Below are 23,222 nucleotides of genomic sequence, written 5' to 3' on the forward strand. Positions count from 1 at the left end.
AACGGGAACGGCGACAGGATCCCCGGAACGTGGGAACGGCTAGGGGTCCGGAACGGGAACGGCGCGGAACGGGAGGTATAAAAAACACCCAAATAGTGCATTTTTTAGCTCCTTGTGTTTAAATACAAGGAGTATTAAGTGCTTGACTCTAATACTCACAAAAAACTCGTTTTGGAAGACCATTCAACCTTGCTATGACTAGATGATGAGAGAGAGAGAGAGAGAGAGAGAGAGAGAGAGAGAGAGAGAGAGAGAGAGAGAGATTTGAGAGAGTGGGAGGGAGAGGAAGAGAGCTTGAAGGCTTGAAGCCTTGAGCCTTGAGAGAGTGAGTCTTGAGAGGGAGAGATCTTGAGAGTGTGAGAGGGAGAGAGCTTGAGCCTTGAGGATTAGCTTGTGGAGAGAAAGGGGGAGGGGGGTGCATTTTATGAGTCCTTGAGGCCTTGTTCACTTCAAAAAGAAGCCCAAACATTTACTTCAATTTTTTCAATTTTTGCCAAATTTGTTTGTAGCCGTTGGCTGTTCCAGGGGCGTTCTGGAATGTTCCGAGGGCGTTTTGGAACGTTCCGGAACGGCCGTTCCGGTTTGAATTGGCCACTCGGAACATCAGACGTTCCGGGACGTTTCGGAACGTTCGAGAAGGGAACTGCCCCCCGGAACGCCGGAACGAGGGCTAGGGGGCGTTCCCCGGTAACTCTGGCTGAGTTTGCAGACGACTCAGCTTTGTACTTGGAGGGCCAGGAGGCCAACCTACACAGGTGTGAGCAGGCTCTTGAGAGGTTTTGTTGTGCATCAAGTGCACTGATCAATTGGAGGAAGACAGTGGCTTTCTTGGTTGGCAGTGCTCCTACGCCTGATTGGCTGCTAGGTGAGGGCTTTAGATGAATGTCCCCAAGGACTCCAATTCGGTACTTGGGCTGTCAAGCTGGCTTGGACTTGTCTCCCGAGTAGCAGATTGCTCCCCTCCTCCTGTCCATCAGAGGAAGCTGTTTTATCGGAGCTCGGCACGACTATCTTTGGCAGGCAGAGTTGTAGTGGCCAACTAGCTCCCCGGAGCGAAGCAGGCTCATAGCAAAACCATCCTCCAATCTCTTGCTCAAGCCAACTCTGTGCATCTCTATGAAAATCCATATGATGTAAGGTCTCCAAGGGCCTCCTGCCTGAGGCACTCTAGCTTTGAGCTGCTGAAGCTTCCAGGGCTCCTTTCTTGGAAGCAGTCCTCTAACAACAAACTTCCCAAGAAGGGCTCTGCTCTGTTGTGCTCGGTTTATGATCCCCAACCCCCCGAGAACAAGGTAGAGTGATGACTTGCCAGGCCACTTTGGTCCGCACAATTTGAGTGTCGCACCCTGACCAAAGGAAGTTTCTGATCAGCCTCTCTACTTGGCTGGTGCTGGAGCTCGAAAAGATCCAACATGAAGTGATATACCACACAATAGCCAACAACACCAGCTGCGGAGAGGCCTGGAGTAGCACCGGCCCACATGCACGGAGAAGCGCCCGAGACAGCCTTAGTTTGGAACCCCATGGTCAGCACTTAGAGCGGCCACTTGGTTGGTAGTAGGCCTCATGTTTCTTGGGGTCCCATCGCTGAGGGTCCAACACTCATTCTAGGTGACAAGGCATGAGAGGGGTGCAGAGCATGTGTCAGGACATCATAGAGGCAGTACCAGCTGAGTGGCTTACACCTCTCGAGTCACGCGACTGGAGGTCCTCATTGCAACTCGGGCTTACTCAGAGACTCTATCCTCCATGTTTTTCGAGCTACAGGGCTAGGGTTGATTACACACAGTCTCTGTAGAGGCCCCATAGGTTGCAGAGTGTTGTTTTCAGAGGATCCGAGTTGTGGGCATCTGTGGGAGGACTCATCGCAACTCGGGCTTACTCAGAGACTCTATCCTCCATGTTTTTCGAGCTACAGGGCGAGGGTTGATTACACACAGTCTCCACTGGCATGAGTGCAGTGAGATCCAGGAGAGTGGTTTTGAAGGGACCCTTTCTCCTCACCCGACCATCCAGGGGTCCCTTTCTTTTAGTACACTGTTCGACTGGGACGTCACATTCTGGCAGCATGGAGAGAGGCTCGTCCTGCTGCATCACCTCCTTGGCAAGAGGAGGGTCTCACAGCTGAGTTCTTGTCAGCTTTTTGGGCGAGGTTGTGGGACTCCAGATAGCCACGGCGAGTCACGTTGTCCCAATGGCTAGTTGCACATAGGATACAACAGTGATAGCCACGGCGAGTCACGTTGTCCCAATGGCTAGTTGCACATAGGATACAACAGTGGGGAGCTGGCTTGTACATAGTGGCCGCTCGGTAGCATGTGCAGCTTGTGACCATCCTTTGGAGAGTCAGCGTCACTGTCTTTGTCTTTGGGACTGCCCTATGGCACAACAGGTGTGGCTTCGGGTCCTTCGGCTGATGCCAGCTCTTTCCACAACATAACGGTGCACTTGGGGGGCAGCTGCTTGGTCCACTATCATGGGCCCTACATTACAGTTTGAGCTATCCTCCACCAGCAGGATGATAGCTATACAGGGGGGTCGACCTACACTCCAGCCTGCTACAGAGCTTATTCCACATGAGTGGTGCAGTAAGAGAGAGAGGTGTGTTGGGAGCTCGTCTGTGGCCTGACACTCTCGTTCATCCGGCAGGCCTGCTGCTTCCGCATCTCTGAGGCTCGCTCTGTGCCACCAGCAGACTGTTCGAGATTTTTGGCTGGAGCTGATTTATACTCTCTTGGGACAGTTCGGCAGACTTCGGGGCAGCTCCAATCGCATGCGCGAGCGTAGAGAGGCGTTCCTTCCACTTTGGCTCATTGGGCCTTTCTTCACCATGGTCCAGGGAGTGCTCAGAGGGGACTACCATCCACCTAGGTGGCTTTTTCCTCCTCCCATCTCTTGATTTAGCCCTCATTGTACATATGCTGTTTTTTCATTGGGAGAGTCTCTCCTTATGATTGTTGTAGCCCTATGGGCAGTTTCATTAACTAATAGAAGGATCTTCTTCTCGGAAAAAAAATAAAAAAATCTTCTGCGTTGCCTCCTCTCGCCTCAGCGGTTGCAGAAGAGGTTGATTGATTGTTTTCTGAATTCATAAGTGTTGCGAGAAAAGGTATCAGATTTCGCAGAAATCGGCCGTGCTGTGATGTTGCTGTAACAAACTTGGACACCCCAAGTCAAGATTCTGTCGTGACACAGCATAGATTCAATTCAAAACACTTAACTAATTTCACAGTGGACACAGCCTGGTGTAGTTCCGTGCCAAGAGATCTTGGCCCCAAAGATCGGGGCCCCTTTTGGTATTTCTTTTTATATTGATCTTTGAGCAAAGTACAACCACCCGCCAGTGATCGCTCTTAGACTTTGCGTCCAGATGCTTTGCAAAGTGAGCCCCTTGGGTTCATTATAAAGGTTACAAGGGATGCTAAAAGCAGAGCCCCCCAAGTCAAGATTCTGTCGTGACACAGCATAGATTCACTTCAAAACACTTCACAAATTTCACAGTCGACACGGCCCGGCGTAGTTCCGTGCCAAGAGATATTGGCCCCAAAGACTGGCGCCCCTTTTGGCATTTCTTTTTATATTGATCTTTGAGCAAAGTACAACCACCCGCCGGTGATCGCTCTCAGACTCTGCGTCCGGATGCTCTGCAGAGTGAGCCCCTTGGGTTCATTATAAAGGTTATAAGGGATGCTAAAAGTAGAGCCCCAAAAGCATTAAACTTAAAAGCACTTTTAATCTCAAAAGCAACTGGTCTTCCAAAAGCTGAAAAAGCAGCAACGCCTATTGTGGAAATCCATACTGCCAAGCCACGTTAGCAGGCAACATAAAATGCGGAAGTCTATACACTCTACCACGTTAGCAGGTCAGTGCAAATCGCGGGGTCCCATACAGTTGCCACGTCAGCCAATCAACATGTATTGCTGGATTCCGTAAAGGCAGTCACGTCATCACTTGGGTGTGTGTGTGTGTCCGGGTTGCTCCGCCACGTCATCAATTTGTGACATCAGTGACTGTCATCTTCGTGCAAGTAGTGGATATGTGTTGTCTAGTGCCTCGATACTTAAGAGTAAGTGTCTACTGAACTGGTTGCTGTCTTATGTGGTTTTGCAGGCGTAATCGAGGGCAATTACATTTCTTTCAAGAGGGGGGTATGTCACAAAGTGATGACATGGCATGACCTAAAGGACAGACTCTGGACAGAAGGAGGTCAGATCCTTGTTTAAAGATGCAGAAAAGTGCTACCAACTTGCGGAGCCTAGCCGAGAGACTTGAAAATAAAGACCAAGGATTTTAGTTGTTCCAACTTATGGGCTCCCGTTCAAAAGGGCCTAAAGGGACACTAGAGATTAAAATAAAGCCAAGAACCCCCAAATCGCGTGGAGATGCTGAAGTGGCAGAGTTGTATGGACGTTCCGCGATTCGTGTTGGCTGCTGACATGGCACCTCTACGGATTTCCGCAATTTGCGCTGGCAGCATTAGCGCTATCTTTTGGGACCGAGATGCTTTTAGACTTGGAAGCTTTTCATGTACATTGCCTTTGGAAGACCCAAGGCCTATAAATAAAGTGTAGGGCCTCAGTCTCAGGCAGATACGCTTGGGAGAACTGCTGAGGCGAGGACCATCGGACATTGTACTTTGTGAAGCATTAATAATAAAGAAATACCGAAAGGGGTGCAGTCGAGGCCAATCTCTCGGGGCACGGAACTACGCTGTGCCGTGTCGGTTCTTTGAGTTTGTTCAGTTCTTTCAATTGCTCTTGTGTATTGTGGTAGTTTCCCGACTTGTCCAGTTCTGTTACAATAACCCTCTTCTGCATTTGCTGTGCCGTGTCGTCTCTCTGAGTTTGTTCAGTTCTTTCAATTTGCTCTCATGTATTGTGGTCGATTCCCGACTTGTCCAGTTTTGTTACAATAACCCTCTTCTGCATTTGCTTTCGCATGTAGCGTGCATCCACTTCCATCGACATGGAACCATTGGATATATCTCCAAGCACCCTGATTTTCCATCTTCATCCCATGATAGGACTGTTCGGGTGGTAGTACTTGCTCGCAAGGCAAAGTCAACATTATTTGGTTTAGAGCTGAGGCTGGTATTCTTTGTTAGTTATAACACTACCTCCTAACTCGTATGGTCGGGATGTACATTGCAACAGTAACACTGCCTATTAACTCATACGGTTGGTGTTTGCATCGCAGCAGTACCTCAATCTGCATTACCTGTAGGTTTGGAGGCATTTTTTGGGGTTTATGCATCCATAATCATCGGGAGCATCCAAAAGTACAAAAAAGCATCCAATAGAAGAAGTTCGGCAATCCTGTCTCACCTTTTAATAGGGGCATGTGATGATGTGACTCCCAGATGTGAGTGAGGATGTCACATGCGCATTGCATTTGCGCCACGTGGACATGCTACTCCTACAAGTAAGCATCATTCCTAGCCTAGGGATCTAGTCTGGCACTTTGTGAGCCTCTAGGACGTGCATGATCAGGCAGATCGTTAAGAGTTTTTACCCACTTGTACAAATGGATTTAAAAAGTCACTTAGACACGTGTAAAAACTCCTTAAAGTAGAATCATGGGGGGTTAATAACTGCTCAACCTCTACTTCTGAGCCTATTTATGTGAGCCTTAGATTTCACCATGCAATCATCAGATTATCAGAACCCAGCACCGCAGGATGGGCAGCCAGCACCCAAGGCACCAGCACCCCATCTCTGGCGTTTTGCCTCTCCCAGCGTTCACTCTTCCTCAGCATCAGTAGATCAGCCCTAGCAATTTCCATCAGCATCCTCAGCAGACCAGCATTTTCAGGATCACCGTTTTGCATCAGCATCAGCACCTGCGGTTAGCAGTTCATCAGCATAACTGAAATCTGTTAGTGTATTAGGCTTGGACAATCTTTTTTAAATCTAGACACGATCATGTCAAGTGCAGCGGAATTGTCTTAAGAACTCAGAAGTAGTACTTTGCATGAACACAAGGTTCCTTTACTTCACTTGAGAGAATCCGGACACAATGTGTGAGAGAGAAAGAGAGAAATGAAATGCGATATGAACGTCTTCAAAAGGCCAGAATGACCTATGAGACCAAACTGATACAAAAGTGGTGAATCTGTTACAATGTCTGGGTACCTTAGTACTAAAGTACTAAGTGTGAAAAGTGTGAAAGTGTGAAAATAAATGTGAAAAACTAAATACAAAGTATTAAATAAACTTCTTAGGAGCATTCTGGGTGTCTGGCTAGAATGCTTTTAATCCTTTGTTGTAGTCTCCTCCGGTGTAGTGTGCTTCTGCATCTCGGTCGTGGTCGTCTCGATTTCCTAAGCTCAATCGCCCTGTCAATGAGGGTGCCTTTGGTATGAATGTGGGTACTCCTTTGTGCTGGCTGCTGGCCTCTTGCTTCTCCTTCCACTCCTGCTTCTCTCGATCCGAAGAAATCTGTGATCTGCCTCTGAGGCTGTAGTGCTCTTTGTCTTCTCATTAGATTATCCCTGTGCTGATGTTCCAGTAGGTACAAGCCTAAGCATCTTTGATCTTGGTATTGCATGACTCTATCAAGAGGTCCAAAGCCTTCTTTAAATAGGCAATGGAAACGCCTACGTATCTCATAGTATACGGCGCAATGGCATATGTAGTGTAATTCTGTCTCCTGCTCCATTCCGCATAACTTGCAAATTCTGCTCTCAGGAGGGATTCCCCTAAATCTGCCAAATTCAATTTCCAGCTGGTGTGAGGATGTACGAATCTTACCAATAGCACATCTCAAACCATGAGACAGGTGGGTATCCATGTAGCTCGGGCGAATCACAAATCCATCTTCAGATAGCTGTAGGAAGTTTTCTTTGTAGTCGGCCATCTTTGTGCCCAATTCTTGTGTAGGGTCTACCCATGTCCTCTTAGTATCCAACAGTACAAGATCCTGACGAATGATTTTATTAATCTCCGTTCGTGTAATTGCTAGTGATGGAGCCTCAAGAGAGTATTGGAAGGGGGCTAATGTTTCCATACTGAACCCGTCTCTCTGAAGCCACGAGGACAGTTGCGCATACCAGCATGATGTATCCCCTTTCATTGCTAATTGTCGAGAGGATTCGAGGGCCAGTCTAGTATATTGGCAATTATTTGTATCCCACAAACCATGTATAAAGGACACTGATCTGGTAAGAGCTTCAATTCATATCGGAGGGGCAGCTAGTTCCGCTCGGGTAATCGCGTGTGGTACGCAGGCCTTGGCTCTAATCATTCGGGAAATCATAGATACCAAAGGTCTCTCCATTGACTTCCAATTATCCTGATCCACAGATGGTCCCCAAATCTGGACCCCATAAAGCATAGCCGAAGCCACCACAGTATCAAAGAGCCAAAGTTTTGTTCTTGGTTCCTGAAACTGCACTTGTGAACACATCCTCTCCAACCCTCCCAAGGCCGTAGAGGCTCTGGACAATCTAGCATCCGCTGCTTTCTTAAGAGTAAACTTCGGTCGTGAGAATACCACACCAAGGTATCTGTATGCATCTGTGTACTCTACTGTATCCTGGCCATATGCAAATGTAGGTGCCGATCTCCTAACCCACTGCGGTGTCGTGTTAAACACCATAACTTTGGTTTTACGCAAGTTTACCGACAGTCCACTGTCCTCCGTGAATTTATGTAATGCATCTAGCTGCCTCTGCATTCTATTTGGTGATTCTGCTATCAATACAATATCATCTACATACAACAACAAAGGGATCCATGACCCTGCAAGTTGAGCACCTGTGTCACCCTCTCTATCAATGTAATCTGATACCTCATCTATGTACATACCAAATAAAGTAGGGGACAGTGGGCATCCCTGCTTTACTCTAACGGTTGAATGAACAATGTGGGAATCCCCTTCTAGAGTACGTACATAACCAGTTACTGACCCGTATAAGGCCATGATCCCCCAAATAATCTCTTTGGGGACCCCTAACTCGTGCATCCTACGCATCAATCTGGCCCTTGGTACTGTATCAAAAGCAATCCACAAAGCAACAATACATCCTTCTCCCCTTGCTCTTCCTTCCTCAATAATGGCTCTGAGCGTAAGAATATGATCTAAAGTGGAATAACCCCTCCTGAATCTAGCTTGTCCTGTTGCCCTTATGCCCTCATTCTCTGCCCACCTACTCACTTTTTGTTCAAGAATGGATGCGTACAGTCGGGTCAATGTGTGACCTACCATAATGGTACGGTAGTTCCCGGGTATCATAGAATCCCCTGACTTGAAAATAGGTACGATAGTAGATAATTTCCAAGATTCAGGTAATCTTTCACACATGACCCGATTAAACAGACGAGCAAGGACTTCTGAAAGTAGATCCCTGGCATGGATCAGATGTTCTGCTACCAAACCATCATGATCATATGCTCTTCTTGTCTTCATCTTATCAATGGCTTTTTTCACCATTTCCGTAGTAAAGAAAGTACTAGTAGTAGGGCATGGCTCTAGCGGATATGGTAGTGGAGGCTGTCCAGATACCATATATAATGATGTTACATATTGACCCCAAATCTCAGGAGAAGTAATGGTCGGAGGCGGTGAGTGCTCGTGAAATAAACACCAGGCCTCATGTGAGTCCTGACTCAAGAAGAGCTGATATAAATCCTTCTTCAGTTTGGCTAAAAATGCCCTTTTCTTGCTACGTACTATACGCCGAAGAGCAATCCGAGACTGCTTATATGTGATGATCCCAAGTGTAAGCTCTTTCTGGACCTGGGTTCCCGTCTCTCTGCATTCCACGTCATACCAACTGTTTTGAGGCATGTTCCCGGATCCTCTCTTCTGATTAGGTTGAGTATGTGGGTATGCATCTTGTGCTGCTCTATGTAGTATACTGAGAAGTAATCTCCTCTACAGTATATACTGCTCGGCTGCCCACATCCTATTATAGATGTTTTCCACATAGACTGAATCAGTCTCTGTCGTGAAAGTATATCTTGTGTGTGTCTTCTTATTTTGTACTTGAGAGGCATTGTATTGGAAGGAGATTGATAAGGTCAAGAGAGCATGACCCACTGCAATCCCAACCGGTCTGGGTCCCACCTTAAAGTCCTCGATACTAGAAATAAAGCTTGGTGAAGTCATGACATAATCCACTGTATTGGCCCCATGCCTGTGCGGGAAGAATGTGAATCCCCCAGATAAAGGGAAATTCTCTAGACCATTAAGTATGGCCAAACCATGTATAGTTGCCATCTGCATGAGATGTCTCTCATATTCAGTGTGTTCTTTATCGTGTGAGTTTCTAGTAAGGCCCCTCTGTGATAAATCCACTTCTCTCAGCATTTCCTCAGAAGTATCATAGAATACTGCTTGAGAGTTGGCCGTTCTGGCATTAAAGTCTCCTAAGAGAAGGATGTCTCCATCTCTAGAGAACTCCCATATGTCATTATTCAATATGGAGAAAGGGGACTGTCCTTTAGGTAAGGAGTAGACTGATATACTTGGAGGGAAGTAGCATATAGCGATATATAGAAATCTACCTGTCTCGTCTCTCATTCTCACCCACATATACCTTGCTTGCTCATTTTTCTTGATAATACGTAGTAGTGGTTTCAGCTCCTCTTTAAATAAGACTGCTACTCCTCCTGAAACCCGGCTACCCCATACAGATCTCTTGTCTGGTTCACCGGCTGTTTCCCATACATAATCCTTCACATGTGGCATAAGCTGTCCTGGTATCTGGTGTGTCTCTGAGTAGAAAACTATATCTCTGTCCCTAAAGCTGTCTTCAAAGGCACCTACATCTAGCCTATATGATCCATTACAATTCCACGCCGCTATCCGGAGCGTCGCCCCATAGGTCTCGCACCGTCATGATGAGCGCTTTTCCAGAACCACTACTTTCCCTCCTCTATAAAAGGCGATTTTCCCCTTTTCTCTGGCTGCCCTGATCTCTGGCATCAACTCTTGCATGTATGCCACTTGTGCCAATGTAAGGTCATCTCCGAGGAAAATACCGGTTTTCTTAAGAGTTGGCCTCTTCTCTAGAAATTCTTTCCTTATTTCTATATTCGGGAAGCGGAGAATAAGTGCCCTATCCTTTACGTTTCCCTTCTCATCGATTCCTTTCTTGTTCACTCTCCATGCACTTGTGTGATTAGGCTCTGTGATGCCCATGCGTTGTAGCAGTTCCTTCACTTCTTCATCCACATTCTCTTTGTCTTTGACTCCTGTGACCCGCACATGCAGAGCCCGATTCTTCCTTTTCTGCTCTTCCTCAATGGTCATATTAATAATGGTGGAGGTAGGTGTGGTCTCGGGCATCTGGGCCTTCCCTTTCTTCGCATCCTCAATCCATTTCTCTGCTTCATCAACCTTTTCTTGTGTCTTAAAAAGACGTTCCGCCCATGAAGATGCCGTTTTCGATTTCTGTTCATCTCCTTCCCGTAGAGCTTTCATTTGATCCTTCATGTCCTCGAGCTCCTTCAGCACCGAAAGTTGGTCGTCTCCCTTCTCCTTAGTTGCAGATTTGCAAGCCGCAAGTTCTCCTTTTAGCTCCTCGATTATTGCATCTTTTTCCCCCATGTGCTTTTCCATATTTGTTCTCCATGCTTCAAAACTTGCTACTGCCTCATCGAGTTTCTTTTGCATAACGCATTCGGTTACATTTATTTCGGCCTTGATTAGGTTTCGTAATTCTGTTTTCAAGTTCTGAATCTCCTCATTCTGTATCCCCCGGATCTTTCTCCTTAGTTCTCTCATCATGTCTCCATACATGGAGTTCCTGTAGCTCTCAGCGCTCGCGTGCATTTCCTTCCTGATGTCATCCCTCATATAGTGTAGCTCTGATTTGAGCATCATCTGGACCTTCTCCATCATTAGTTCATCATGTATCCTGGAGGTATTCCCCACTCGTAAGGATCCTGGTGATAGTATAGTATCTCTGTTTCTTCGTTTAAATGTAGCTGTTGCTTTTTTTGGGGTGGTGGTGGGTGGAGAGAGAGAGAGAGAGAGAGAGAGAGAGAGAGAGAGAGAGAGAGAGAGAGAGAGAGAGAGAGAGAGAGAGAGAGAGATATGAAATGTAATATTAACGTCCTTAAAAGGCCAAAATGACCTATGAGACCAAAATGTTACATGTGGTGAATCTAATACCAGGTCTGGGTACAAAAAGTACAAAGAACTGAAAAGGAAAAGGGGGGGAGGGTAGGGGTGGGGTGAAAGCTGATACAAAGGGGAGGTGAGCTGATACAATGGAGATGACACCAGATGTTGGGTCCCAATCACCCTCAAGGGCCCCCTTGCTCTGTTGCTAGAGCAAATATTTGCTTCTTATTACTTGCACAAACTGTCACAAGGCTGAATGCTGCGGATTGGCTCAAATCAAAGTTTCCCACCCTGGCCTTGGTCTTGCATTGTTCCAAGACTTCAATGTCTGGTATGTGTGCCCATTTCAAGAGCGTTAAGAAAAAAGAGAGAATTAAAATAAATCAAAATGAAATAATTGGAAGCCAGAAATACATCCGGGGCATCTTGTCCATATTGTTAAGCTATTCTTTCATTCTAAGATTGTAACCGGCAATATCGTGGTCCATTTTTTCGTGAATGGGAGATACTTGTTTACGTAGACAGTATTCTTGTAGAGGAGAGGGCAATTCCATCGTCAATAGCGCGAGTCTATAATTTATCTTGATTTGAGACATTTTGTGTGCTAAGTCTAAAATAAAAAGAGTTCACACAAGAGCGTTCAACAGGAGACTCTCCTTATCTTCTCAAAAGTTGGAGTGCGTTCATCAGTTTTCTTTGCTTCATGAAAAGGACCTGCTTTGATTTAGTTGTAATTGCCTTGCATGTGCACATAAACGTAAGTTGGCACTCACAGGGACATTCAGGTAGTTGTTTGTTGTCTTAGGAATTTCTGGGATTGTTTGAGTACTTTTGGAATCATCGTCACTTGAATCAATTGGCAAGAATGTTTCGTGGTAGTTGTCAAGCCTTGCATTCTGTTATCTGACATAACAAATCACGAGGATTTTACTTTTCTTTCTGATAGAATATCATTCTTTTTGCACCCAATTTGCATCTCATGGAACCTACGCTTCAAATTTCAATCTTGACAATTGTAGGATGGTTGTCTATCTACAGCATTCCCTCAATTGCAATGTCAAATTTTGCACAGTTTGTGCATAGGTAAAGCCTATTTTTAATGTTTTGATCAACCTTTTACCGTGCCTTTTGTGCTTGACCAGCTGGAAAGAAGCAGAAATAATTTGGGTCTTGAGACAATTGATGTATACTATGTACACAACCCAGAAACACAGCTTGAGGCAGTTACAAGGCAAGAATTCAATACTAGAATACGGAATGCTTTTGGGGCTTTGGAAGAGGCCTGTAGGGAGGGCAAGATTTTAGTCTATGGAGTAGCGACCTGGAATGGTTTTCGAGTTCCTCCAGGAGCAAAGGGTCATTTGTCACTTGAAGATCTTGTCAATGCTGCTAAGGATGTTGGTAATACATTTGAAAAGTAGAGGCCAATGCTGATTTCTCTGCTGTGTAGATGTGAGGTATGCATTGGCAAGTTTAAAGTCCTTATTTTCATATTTGTTGACAGGAGGGGATTCCCATCATTTCAAAATCATTCAACTTCCTTTCAATCTAAAGTTGCAGGAAGCTGCAAGAGATGCCACACAAAGAGTGAATAATAGGCCAATGACAGTGCTTGATGCTGCAAAAGAACTCGGAGTATCTGCTGTTGCTTCAGCTTCATTGATGCAGGTAACGTGGGGGTGAAATTGCTTATTATGGTTACACAGTGTCTTGAACTATACTCATGCTTACTTGCATGGACACTTTTTAACGCATGGCCAAGTTGCAACCTGTTTTTGCACATGCACGGCCATGCACACGCTTGTGGGTGTGGTGTGCACGTTTAGGTGCCTGCATATCTTGTTCATGGAAAGAATGTGGTTTGTCTGATCAGATAAATGCACGGGTTGAATTCACTGTGGTCATGAACGTACTGCTTACGTCAGCTCTCATCACTGGGGGCAACTATTTACTTGTCCATAGCAAAGGGGGACCGTAGGGGGCAGTGTGAGAGGGTGTTATCTTTGTCTTTTTCTGCTGGAGTAGGGGTTGCATTATTAGGGTCACATTGCACACCAGTGTAGTTGTACCTTTTACCAACTTTAGCTCTAGCTGACATTGGGCAATATTATCTCTCTGTTATTGTCTTTATTTTATGAATTTGTTTCTCTTTGTGGACCAGATACGCTCACTGTCTGGCAATGTGTTTTAATTTGTTTCATGCCCTGGCAGCCGAGTTATTGGCAATATCATTCTGTTTTGACAAGATAACATTATTCTTTTAAGAAACACCTGAAGGGCACAGAGCCTAAAGTAGAGTATGGATGTAAGAAGATCACAAGGGAGGCTTAAGCTCTTGAAGGATGGTCAAGAACCGAGGAGTTTTCTTGGTTTTGGATTTTGCCTGCTAGGAAGCCTCACACAGATTGCAACTAGGAAAGAACTTGTCTCACATACCTACTGTGAGGCAGAAAACGGTCACTAGACTTGGATGAGGATGAAAACGCTCTCTGAGCCAAGAGCGGGAAGAGAGGGAGATCAAGAGGAAGATGAGGTATGTTCAATATAATCTTGTCTTGATGATGTGGCTTAGTATAACATGACGAAGCATAATAGCTTGGGGATTTGTTTTTTTAGATAGATAGATGGATGGATGGGTGGATGGATGGCTGGGTGGGTGGCTGGGTGGCTGGATGGATGGATGGATGGATGGATGAAATGAAATGATATATTAATGTCTACAAAAGGCCAAAATGACCTATGAGACCAAACTGATTACAATGGTGAGTCTAGTACCAAGTCTGGGTACAAACAAAGAGAGCTACAAACTAGAAACTGAGGTAGGAGTGCTACCGACTCCTATGGTTGGCTCGTAAGCTGAGCAATGGTATAATGCCACAAAGGTACAAAGTGGGGATAAGTGTCACCATCAAAGGTACAAAGTGGGGATAAGTGTCACCATGATACAATATAGCAGTAGCATGAAGCCTATCCTGATCGACACTCTGGGTGTCGTGCTAGAATCCTGTTGATCCTCTGCCGCAATCTCCGTCGGTGTTGCGTGGCTCCCCTCCTCAATCGTGGTCGTCTCGATCTCCCCAACTCTATAGCTCGGTCAATGAGAGTACCACTAGTGTGTGTATGGGTGGGAACCGAGCTCTGTGGCGGTGGTGGCCCCTCTGCCTCTGTGGTACTGGGACTGAAGAAATCTGAGATGTGTCTCTGGGACTGTCTCTGTCTATGCACTCTCAATAGAGAGTCTCTATGTCTTTGTATCTCAAGTAGAAATAATCCGAGACATCTCTGATCCTGATATCTCATGACTCTATTTAACAGGTCAAAACCATCTTTGAATAAACAGTGAAAGCGTCCCCGAATCTCATAGTAGACTGTGCAGTGACATATGAAGTGAAACTCTCTCTCTGGCTCTGCATGGCATAACTGACATATCCTCCTGTCTCTTGATATGCCTCTGAATCTACCTGTCTCAATCCCAAGCTGGTGTGAAGATGTGTGTATCTTGGGCCTATGGCACATCGTAACCCATGAGGTAGATGTGCGTCCATGTAGCTGGGCCGTGTGACAAATCCGTCTGTCGTGAGTCGGAGAAGATGCTCTCTATAGAAAGCCCTCTTTGTACCCAACTGGTTCTATCCATGTCCTCCTGGTATCAAGCTGGATAAGATCCTGCCGAATGAGTCTAGTAATCTCTATCCGTGTAAGAGCCAAAGATGGTGCATCAAGAGAATAGTGGAAAGGGGGCAGCCTGTCCATGCTGAAACCATGAGTTCATGTGTGCATACCAACATGATGTATCTCCCTGTAATGCCAGCTGTCTGGATGACTCAAGAGCAAGCCTAGCATATCTGTCCCTGGTGGTGTCCCATAAGCTGTGTACAAATGATACTAATCTGGTAAGTGCCTCAATCTCCATAGGTGGGGCAGCCAGCTCCGCTCGTATGATGTCATGTGGAATTGAGGTTAGACTCTAATCAGCCTAGAAATCATAGATACCAAGGGCCTCTCCATATTACTCCATCGAGCACTGTCAACAGATGGTCCCCAAACTTGAACTCCGTAGTGCATAACTGAAGCGACCGAAGTGTCGAAGAGCCAGAGCTTTGTTCCAGGTTCTTGGAACTGAACCTGCGAACAAATCCTCTCTAAACCGCCTAGGGCTGCATAGGCACGAGTCAATCTAGTGTCTCCTGCCACTTTCAGTGTGAACCGCGGTCCACTAAAGACCACCCCAAGATATGTGTATGCATCAGTGTACTCCATACTGTCCTGACCATATGTGAATGTAGGTGCTGATCTCCTGACCCACTGTGGCATGCTATTAAATACCATGACCTTGGTTTTACCAAGGTTGATAGACAATCCACTATCCCCTGCAAAACTATGCAATGCGTCCAAATGTCTCTGCATACCCTCTGGTGAGTCTGATATTCGTCAGCATACAATAAAAGAGGGATCCATGTCCCTGCAAGCTGAGCACCTCTATCTCCTCCTCTGTCAATATAATCAGAGACCTCATCAACATACATACCAAATAAAGTAGAGGACATTGGGCATCCCTGTTTCACTCCGATAGTGGAGTGAACTATGTCAGATATCCCCTCTGGTGTGAGTTCATGGCCCATCACTGAACTGTACAATGCCATAATCCCCCATATCAGTTCTATGGGTACCCCCAATCCCATAATTCGGCGCATTAATCTGGCCCTCGGTACTGTGTCAAAAGCTTTGCGGAAGTCCACAAAGCTACAATATATCCGTCTACCATGTGCTCGACCCTCCTCAATGATAGCTCTGAGTGTAAAGACATGATCTAGTGTGGAGAAACCCCTCCTGAAACCAGCCTGTCCAGGTGCCTGTATACCCATAATCTCTGCCCAATTGCTCAGCCTATGCTCAAGGATGGATGCATACAACCGTGCCAATGTGTGTCCTACCATGATAGTACGGTAATTCCCCGCCATTGTGGGGTCTCCTGTCTTGAAGATAGGTACAATAGTAGACAATCTCCAAGACTCAAGAAAGCCCTTGCACATGACACGGTTGAACAACCGTGCAAGCATCTCTGCCAACAAGTCCCCAGCATGTATAATGTGCTCTGCTACCAAACCTTTATGATCTTGTGCCCGTCTGGTCTTCAACCTTTCAATGGTCTCCTTTACCATCTCAGTGGTAAAGAAGGTGCTCGTAGTCGGACATGGCTGTGGTGGATCTGGTAGTGGTGGTTGTCCAGGTACAATGTATAATGATGCTGCATACTGCCCCCATATCTCCATAGAAGTAATCACCGGCGGGGGAGATCGAGCCGTTCGTAAAACAACCTCCTCTGTCCAGGAGTCCTCATGAATGTGTACATAGCATGGCAAGCACTGCGTATCGGCAAAGAAGTAGACCACAATGTGTCTACATCCTGCTGTATCTGGAGGGGTCACCGCAAACTTGGCTAGTGTCCATAAAGTCTGAAGCATGTCTGTAACTCCTAGTTCTTCCATGTGGTGAGAGAACTCTAGGACCTGTGTGTGTAACCACCCCAACACTGAGTCGAGAGTCCACTCAGTCTGGTTCCTACCTCAAAGGGGAAACGAGAAGCCAACTGTTGAGTCCAAGGCCTCTATCCCCCTAGCTGCAAGGGACAGAACATGGACCCTGAAGCAGGCTGCCTCATGGTCTGTTGATGGGTCGTCGAGAAAACGAGTGAAATCGTAGTCGAAGAAGTCTCATCGGTGCCGCAAGTTGATGCTCGTCAGACCACGAGGGATAGCTGCAAAAGCAGTCGTCTGTACTTGTAGAGGGGGTCGCAAGAAAGGTTGTCCCTCTCTTGCCAAGCGACTCATGGCAAAGGCGTTGCCAAGAGATCTCCTAGCAGCCGGAGATGGCCCTGCCCCCTGGGTCGGCTGTGGAACTAGAGCGGGAGAAGGGGAGTAGGAGCAATGGTAAGAGACGGAGAGGAGGGGCGGGGGGGAGCGGTAGAGGAAGAGGGGCGGGGGGGGGGGGGGGGAGGAGACGGCTGGAGTAGGAGGCGAGGGGGAGGATGATGAGGAGGGGGGGAACTCTGGGGGTGGGGGGGCTGTCGAAGGTGAAGCTGAGATGGGGGCTGGAGCACGGACCTCATCCTGCTCAAGAGGACCGAAACGGTTCCCCGTGGGAACCCACTGCTCCTGGGCAAGCGCTTGAGGACCACTCTGAGTGCCAGGCTGTCTCTGTGGCCCTTGCCGTCGTCGACCACGGACCTGCTGCCATCCCTTCTCCGCTAGAGTCCCAGGCTCAGAGGAAGGCTCTGCATCTGTGCGTTGTGTCTCGGCCTGTGGTTGCTGGCCAGCGCTTGCAGGCTGGGGTTGAGTTTGTGGAGTAGGTCGAGGCCTCCTCCGTGGACAGGCCTTCGCAAGATGGCCCATCTGTCAGCAAATGAAGCACTGGTTCGGGAGACCCGAATACTCCACGCTCTGTTTGAACCAACCCCCACTCACTCGAGGCAGAAGAATGACCTTCGGGAGCGTGTGAGTGTCCCTAACCAGAACACGAAGTGAGGGAATGCCGGCCGCCTTGGCAGCTATTGAGGTTGCCGTGCGAGGTGTCCCCAGGACAGTCCCAATCGTTGAGCCTATCCTGGACAAAAGTGGTAAGTACTCCCTCCACAAACCAGGAAAGCAGACGGAGATGACGGAGATGGGGATGTCTGCCTCCTCTACCAGAACATCCGAAGCAGGGTCAAAACCATGTCTCCACTGTCGAAAGTGGGCTCGAGCTGCTCGGATGGTCAACGGACTCATGGTGATGACCTTGGACGCCATCTGAGAGGTCTCAAACTCGATCTGATAGTAGCCTCGTCCGAGTATCTATACGTCCAAGATCTTGCCCTTGCAAGTAGGCGGACCTGGAGAAGGTCACGCAACTCTCCTCAGCTGAGTCGGGTACCGAGAATCTTGCAGATGACCGAAGTCGCCTGCAAGCGCTCTACCTCTGCGGCTAGGCTCACTTGCTTTGTCGGTGAAAGAGCAAGTCGAATGTTAGGCTGAGCTCGGTTGGACGAGCTGGCTTCGGTAGAGTCCCTCTGTGGCGAAGCTGGAGCCTCCATTTGTGTCTGTTGCTGAGTCGAAGAAGGCGGGAAGGACGCGAAGCTCCCAACAGGCCGTGAGAATAGCCTCTTGCAAGCAAAAAAAGGTGGGGGGGGGGGGGGGGGGGATTGGCGGGTAGGCAGCGGCAAGAGGGCAGCGGGGGGGGGGGGGGCAGCGCGGGATGTTACGGGTAGGAGCAGCGGGGGAGGAGGGGGCTGCACACACAAGGAGTGGGCAGCGCGGGCACGGGCAGGGGTGGACTGCGCAGGGAGCAGGAGCGGGGGGGAGGGGATACACGAAGGCGGAGGGAGCTCAAGAAGCAGCGAGCGGGTTTCAGTGGGAGTACTTTACGAGATCACAAGTTAGTGATTAACGCAAAGCAAAGTGAATTTTTCCTACTTGAGATACACTTTTTGGGACACATTGTCTCAGCAGCAGGAGTGCAGATAAACCCGGCCAAGATAGAGACTATCCGTGATTGGCCCGATTTGAAGAATGTCCATGAAGTTAGAAGCTTCTCGGGCTTGTGTTTGTACTACAAGCAGTTCATTAGAAAGTTTGCAGAGGTTGCTTCCCCTTTGCATATGTTGACACAAAAAGGAGTCCTTTTCTTGTGGGGATCCACAAAGGTGACTGCCTTTCAAACATTGAAAGAGAAATTGACTACAGGAACAGTTTTGACTTTGCCAGACTTGCAGAAGTCATTTAAAGTATATTGTGATGCTTGTGGTCGTAGTCTGGGTGCGGTCTTAATGCAAGAAGGCCATGTCATTGCCTATGAAAGCCGATTGTTTTCAAGGCCAGAATTGACAGCACAGATTTATGAGAAAGAGCTTTTGGTGGTTATCCATGCTCTTACTCAGTGGCTATATTACCTACTCGGAGCGGATTTTACTATCTTCACAGACCATCAGTTTTTACGCTACTTCTTTTCACAGAAGCAGCTATCGGAAAAGCAGATGCGGTGGGCAAACATCTTGTCACAGTTTCACTTCCAGATTGTCCATGTGTAGGGGCATAAGAATTTGGTGGCAGATGCTTTGTCGTGAAAGCCGTTGATTCTGGCTATTTCCGGGATACAACATAGAAGCTTCGAGGATATGGTTGGTAAGTATGCAACAGTTACAGATTTTGCAGATATTTTCACTCGGATACGGAATGGGGAGATAGTAGCGGGATATTCCATTCGGGAATGGCTACTTGATGAGAAAAACCATGTTGTGCATTACACAGTCGTTGGGGGAAAGCTTTTTAACCAAAAGCCACTGTCCACCCTTTACGGATCAATGCGGGATTGTTACCACCTTGACAGGTGTGGAGAGATACTTTTGTTTGGCAGAGACTCAAGAAGGACGTGGACGATTTTGTACACAGTTGCTTGGTATGCCAGAAGGTTTAGTTTTGACAGGCATAAAGCACAGGGATTGTTACAGCCTTTACCCATATCCATCCGTCCCTAGAAAAGTATTGCAATGGATTTCATTTTTGATCTCCCGAAAACACAGCATGGACACGATTGTTTATAGCCCAGATCTTCAGATTACATGGCACGCTTGAAACGATTTTCTCCAATAGGGAGCCAAGATTCAAAGAGTTTGTTTTGGAAGGCTATTTGGGAGAACATTTGCATGCGGTTGCAATTCTCGTCATCTTTCCACCCGCAGAAAGATGAGCAATTTGAGATTAGAAATTCAGTCATATTGGATTTGTTGAAGTCTTCTTCGTTGGATTTGAAGACTACATGGGAAAGGTTTTTACCTTTGGTGGAATATGCCTACAGACACGATTAACTCTTTGATGGGAAGGTGCCATTTGAGATTATTGAATTTGCTACGAAGGTTCCACCCTTCCTTCGTAAGAAAGATAAGATTTTTCTTTGAAGCCAACCAGTTCATGAGGGATTTTGACTTGGTCCGGAAGGCTTTGGAGAAATCTCAGAAAAAGCGAGCAGATCGACATCGTCGCGATTTGAAATTGAAGGAGAACGATTGGGTGCTCTCACGTTCTGAGAAGGCACGCTTGAAAAAGAAAAAGGGAAAGGAGCGGCTTTTTCAAAAGCTTAGCATGAGATACTATGGACCTTTCCAGATTTTTCAAAAAGATAAATGATGTCTCCTTTGGACTGAATCTGCATGATACTTGGAGAATTCACAATGCTTTTCATGTGAGTCTCTTGAAGCCTTTTAAAGGAGATGTGCCCGATGACGGGGAGCTAGATGAGCAACCCGAATTGGAGGAAAACGAGCAGATACTGTCACGAGGACGTGGCAGTTATTAACCATGTCACAGAGATGTGGCAACTGCTAACCTTGGTTGTTGGTTTCTTTCCAATGGGGTTTATTTTATTTGTTTAAGACCCTCTTTTTGAAGTAGCAAACGGTCGGACATTGTATGGCCAATGTGAACGGTAGATTCACCCGCAGACGGGAAGGGGTCGGCACTGGAATTCGTATGGTAAGAGGATGTCTAGGCTCAGAGCAAGATCATATAGGTCCCCCCGTCGCACTTAGCAAGTTGGTGGATACTAGGAAGTGAACTCAATTAAGGCGTAAAGTCAAGGTGGGACTTCCAACAAAAAGTATCCGACAGTTGGGCCACATTGCATTTTTGGATGCGGTCCCAATGAGGATAGATGGTCAGAAGACCAGTGGGAGCCCAACAGAAGCATCTCCTAAAATTTAGGGAACTGCTATTTTGGGCCACGAAATGTGTTCGCGTCATTACCTTCGGTATGACTAGGGGAACACTTTACAACTGTGCCGCGAAGTCAACTGACGCACCAATTGAGATATTTTTAGCAGGTAAAGCCCAAACTCGGAAACTGGGCGACGTGTCAGCTTGTGAGCGATTCTGCCACTCTGGGAGGCAAAAACGAGCTGCATATCATCAAAGGGGGCGCCATTTTCAGCCACAGGCGGATTGCAACAGGTACAGAAGCTATGGAATGCTTACCTTGCCCTCTATGCACAATATGGTGACGGGAGTGATGCCCCGCACGCTACATACTGCTCTCTTTCTCCCCTACGTGCAGTTATGTGATGCCCCACAAGAGGGCTACTCATTTGACTGATGTACAGTTGTGTGGGTTCATGCTTTTGTGCTGAGGCAAGAGCCTCCTTGAGCAGGAACAGGGGTAGCTAACTGCTGCTCCAAAGCAGGCACTGGTGAGGGTCATAACCTCACCGTACAGGTGCAAAATCAGCGCTGTGTATGCGCTGTAATTTGACTGTTTTTCAGCCATACGGACACCAGGATCATTGGGAATCGTGCCCCACTGGCAAAGGACAGTTAGGGGACTGTTTGGGGCTGAAAACAGGGCAAAAACCAGTAAATACAGCGTGCTGAATTTACTGTTTTTGGACAGGAATCAGAGGGTATACGACAGTGCAAGCGAGTTCCAGCAGGGGAATTGGTTTCGCGCAAGTTTTGGGGCTGTTATGCTGCCGAAATTTGGCCAAATCAAATGGTATCTAGGTGGATACACGTGAAGGATTCCCAGGACCTTACCTTGTAATTTACCCTCCTAAAGAATAAAGAAATACCGAAAGGGGCGCCAATTTTGGGGCCTACAGGTTGTCGGCGTTTGCTCGGAGCATTCTAGCTTCCGAGCCGTGTGTGAGTTGAAGTGTTAACTCCCGTCGCAGGTTCTCTTTGCAAAGTGCTCTGTGTGTGTGTATAAAGTAAAGATTTTCGGGTGAAAGCCAACGCCTACCGCCCTACGGGCCGGTTTCAGATACTCGTTCCAAAACAGATATTGGCACAGAAAGATAGAAAGATAAAAGGTAAAGCCATAAGACGGTTCTTGGTTAAATTCAAGACCTACTCAGCATTGCATGCGAAGTGAATGGAAGAGGAGGACCTGACAGATACTCCTCAGATTGTGAATCTTTACCTCAAAGCATTTGGATTAGCATAGTCTATTCCAAATGGAACCCCGAACTCAGCTTGGGTGGAATCTGGTGCAGCGGGTATGCACAAGAGGGGAGTTGCTCCACTCCTTTGTCAACAGATTACCTTGATTTTTGATACTAAAGTCATTGATGTCTCTTTGAGTTTCAGGGATATTGTGAGGGGACAGTATTTTGCTATTTTGCTAAATGACTTTATGAACTGGAATTTCCGAACATGATACTGACTTGTTCTTGACTTGTTTAAGTGCAGAACTGATAGAAGAAATGACTGTAGCATTTCGGTTTGAAAGATCTCGATAGACGTGATTGCAATATGGATTAGTTAATCGGGCATCTATGAGGTCCCGAGTGGATCTAGATGTGATTGCTAAATACGTTGCCGATTAATCATGGTCTGAGATCTGAATGAATTTTGAATGTGATGTCCTGTGATGTGACTGTCGATTGGGACATGTGCTAGATGTTGTTCCTAGTGCATCGGTACTAACAGTCAGTGTCTGCTAAGACAATTTATGGCCTCTGTCTGTTTTGCAGGCGTAATCGAGGGCGATTACAATGCTTTCAAGAGGGGGGTATGTCACAAACTAGTGACGTGGCAACACACTCCCAGAGCAACAGGCCGGGAAAAACGCGCAACAAATGCTGACGTGGCGGCAGTGTACGGTCCTCCGTGACTTGCGGCGGAAAATCCGTTGACAGGGCTGATGTGGCTGGCTGTACGGATCCTGCTTTCCACGTTGCAAACAGTACTGCAGTTTGCTTAGGAAAAATCCTACGCAAGCTGAATATTACAAGCTTTTGGACTTAGCTTTATTTTAAGCCTTTGTTTTAAAAGCTGGCAGCTTTTGGGGCTTTGCTTTTAGCAACCCTTGTAACCTTTATTAAGAACCCAAGGGGGCTCCCTCTGCAAAGCATCTAGACGCAGAGTCTGAGAGAGAGCACCTGCGGGAGTTGTACTAAAGATAAATACAAAAAGAAATACCGAAAGGGACGCCAGTCTTTGGGGCCAATACCTCTTGGCACGGAACTCCGCTGGGCCGTGTCGAAGCAATTGTGAACTTTTTTGAAGTGAATTTGTGATGTGTCGTGGTAGAATCTTGACTTGGAGAGTCCAAGTTTGTTAAAGGGGGGGGTGCAGAGTGCGCGCGAGGGGGATGAGCGAGGGCAGCAGCGAGCTTCACAGCCAACT

At 47.0% G+C, this 23,222-nt stretch overlaps 1 protein-coding gene across 2 annotated transcripts in view; it reads left to right on the forward strand.

The window, feature by feature from the left end:
• The window catches only part of LOC147419680 (uncharacterized), a 98,017-nt gene that overhangs the window by 71,364 nt on the left and 3,431 nt on the right, over window positions 1-23,222 (forward strand). For both annotated transcript variants that reach the window (XM_086505373.1, XM_086505374.1), the window contains exons 4-5: window positions 12,213-12,471; window positions 12,575-12,738. In XM_086505373.1, the coding sequence (XP_086361499.1) occupies window positions 12,213-12,471; window positions 12,575-12,738 (423 nt within the window). The remainder of the gene's footprint in view (window positions 1-12,212; window positions 12,472-12,574; window positions 12,739-23,222) is intronic.

Source organism: Adiantum capillus-veneris, chromosome 29 (genome assembly GCF_014529385.1).
Source record: "Adiantum capillus-veneris isolate H3 chromosome 29, ASM1452938v2, whole genome shotgun sequence".
NCBI classification, from domain to species: Eukaryota; Viridiplantae; Streptophyta; class Polypodiopsida; order Polypodiales; family Pteridaceae; genus Adiantum; species Adiantum capillus-veneris.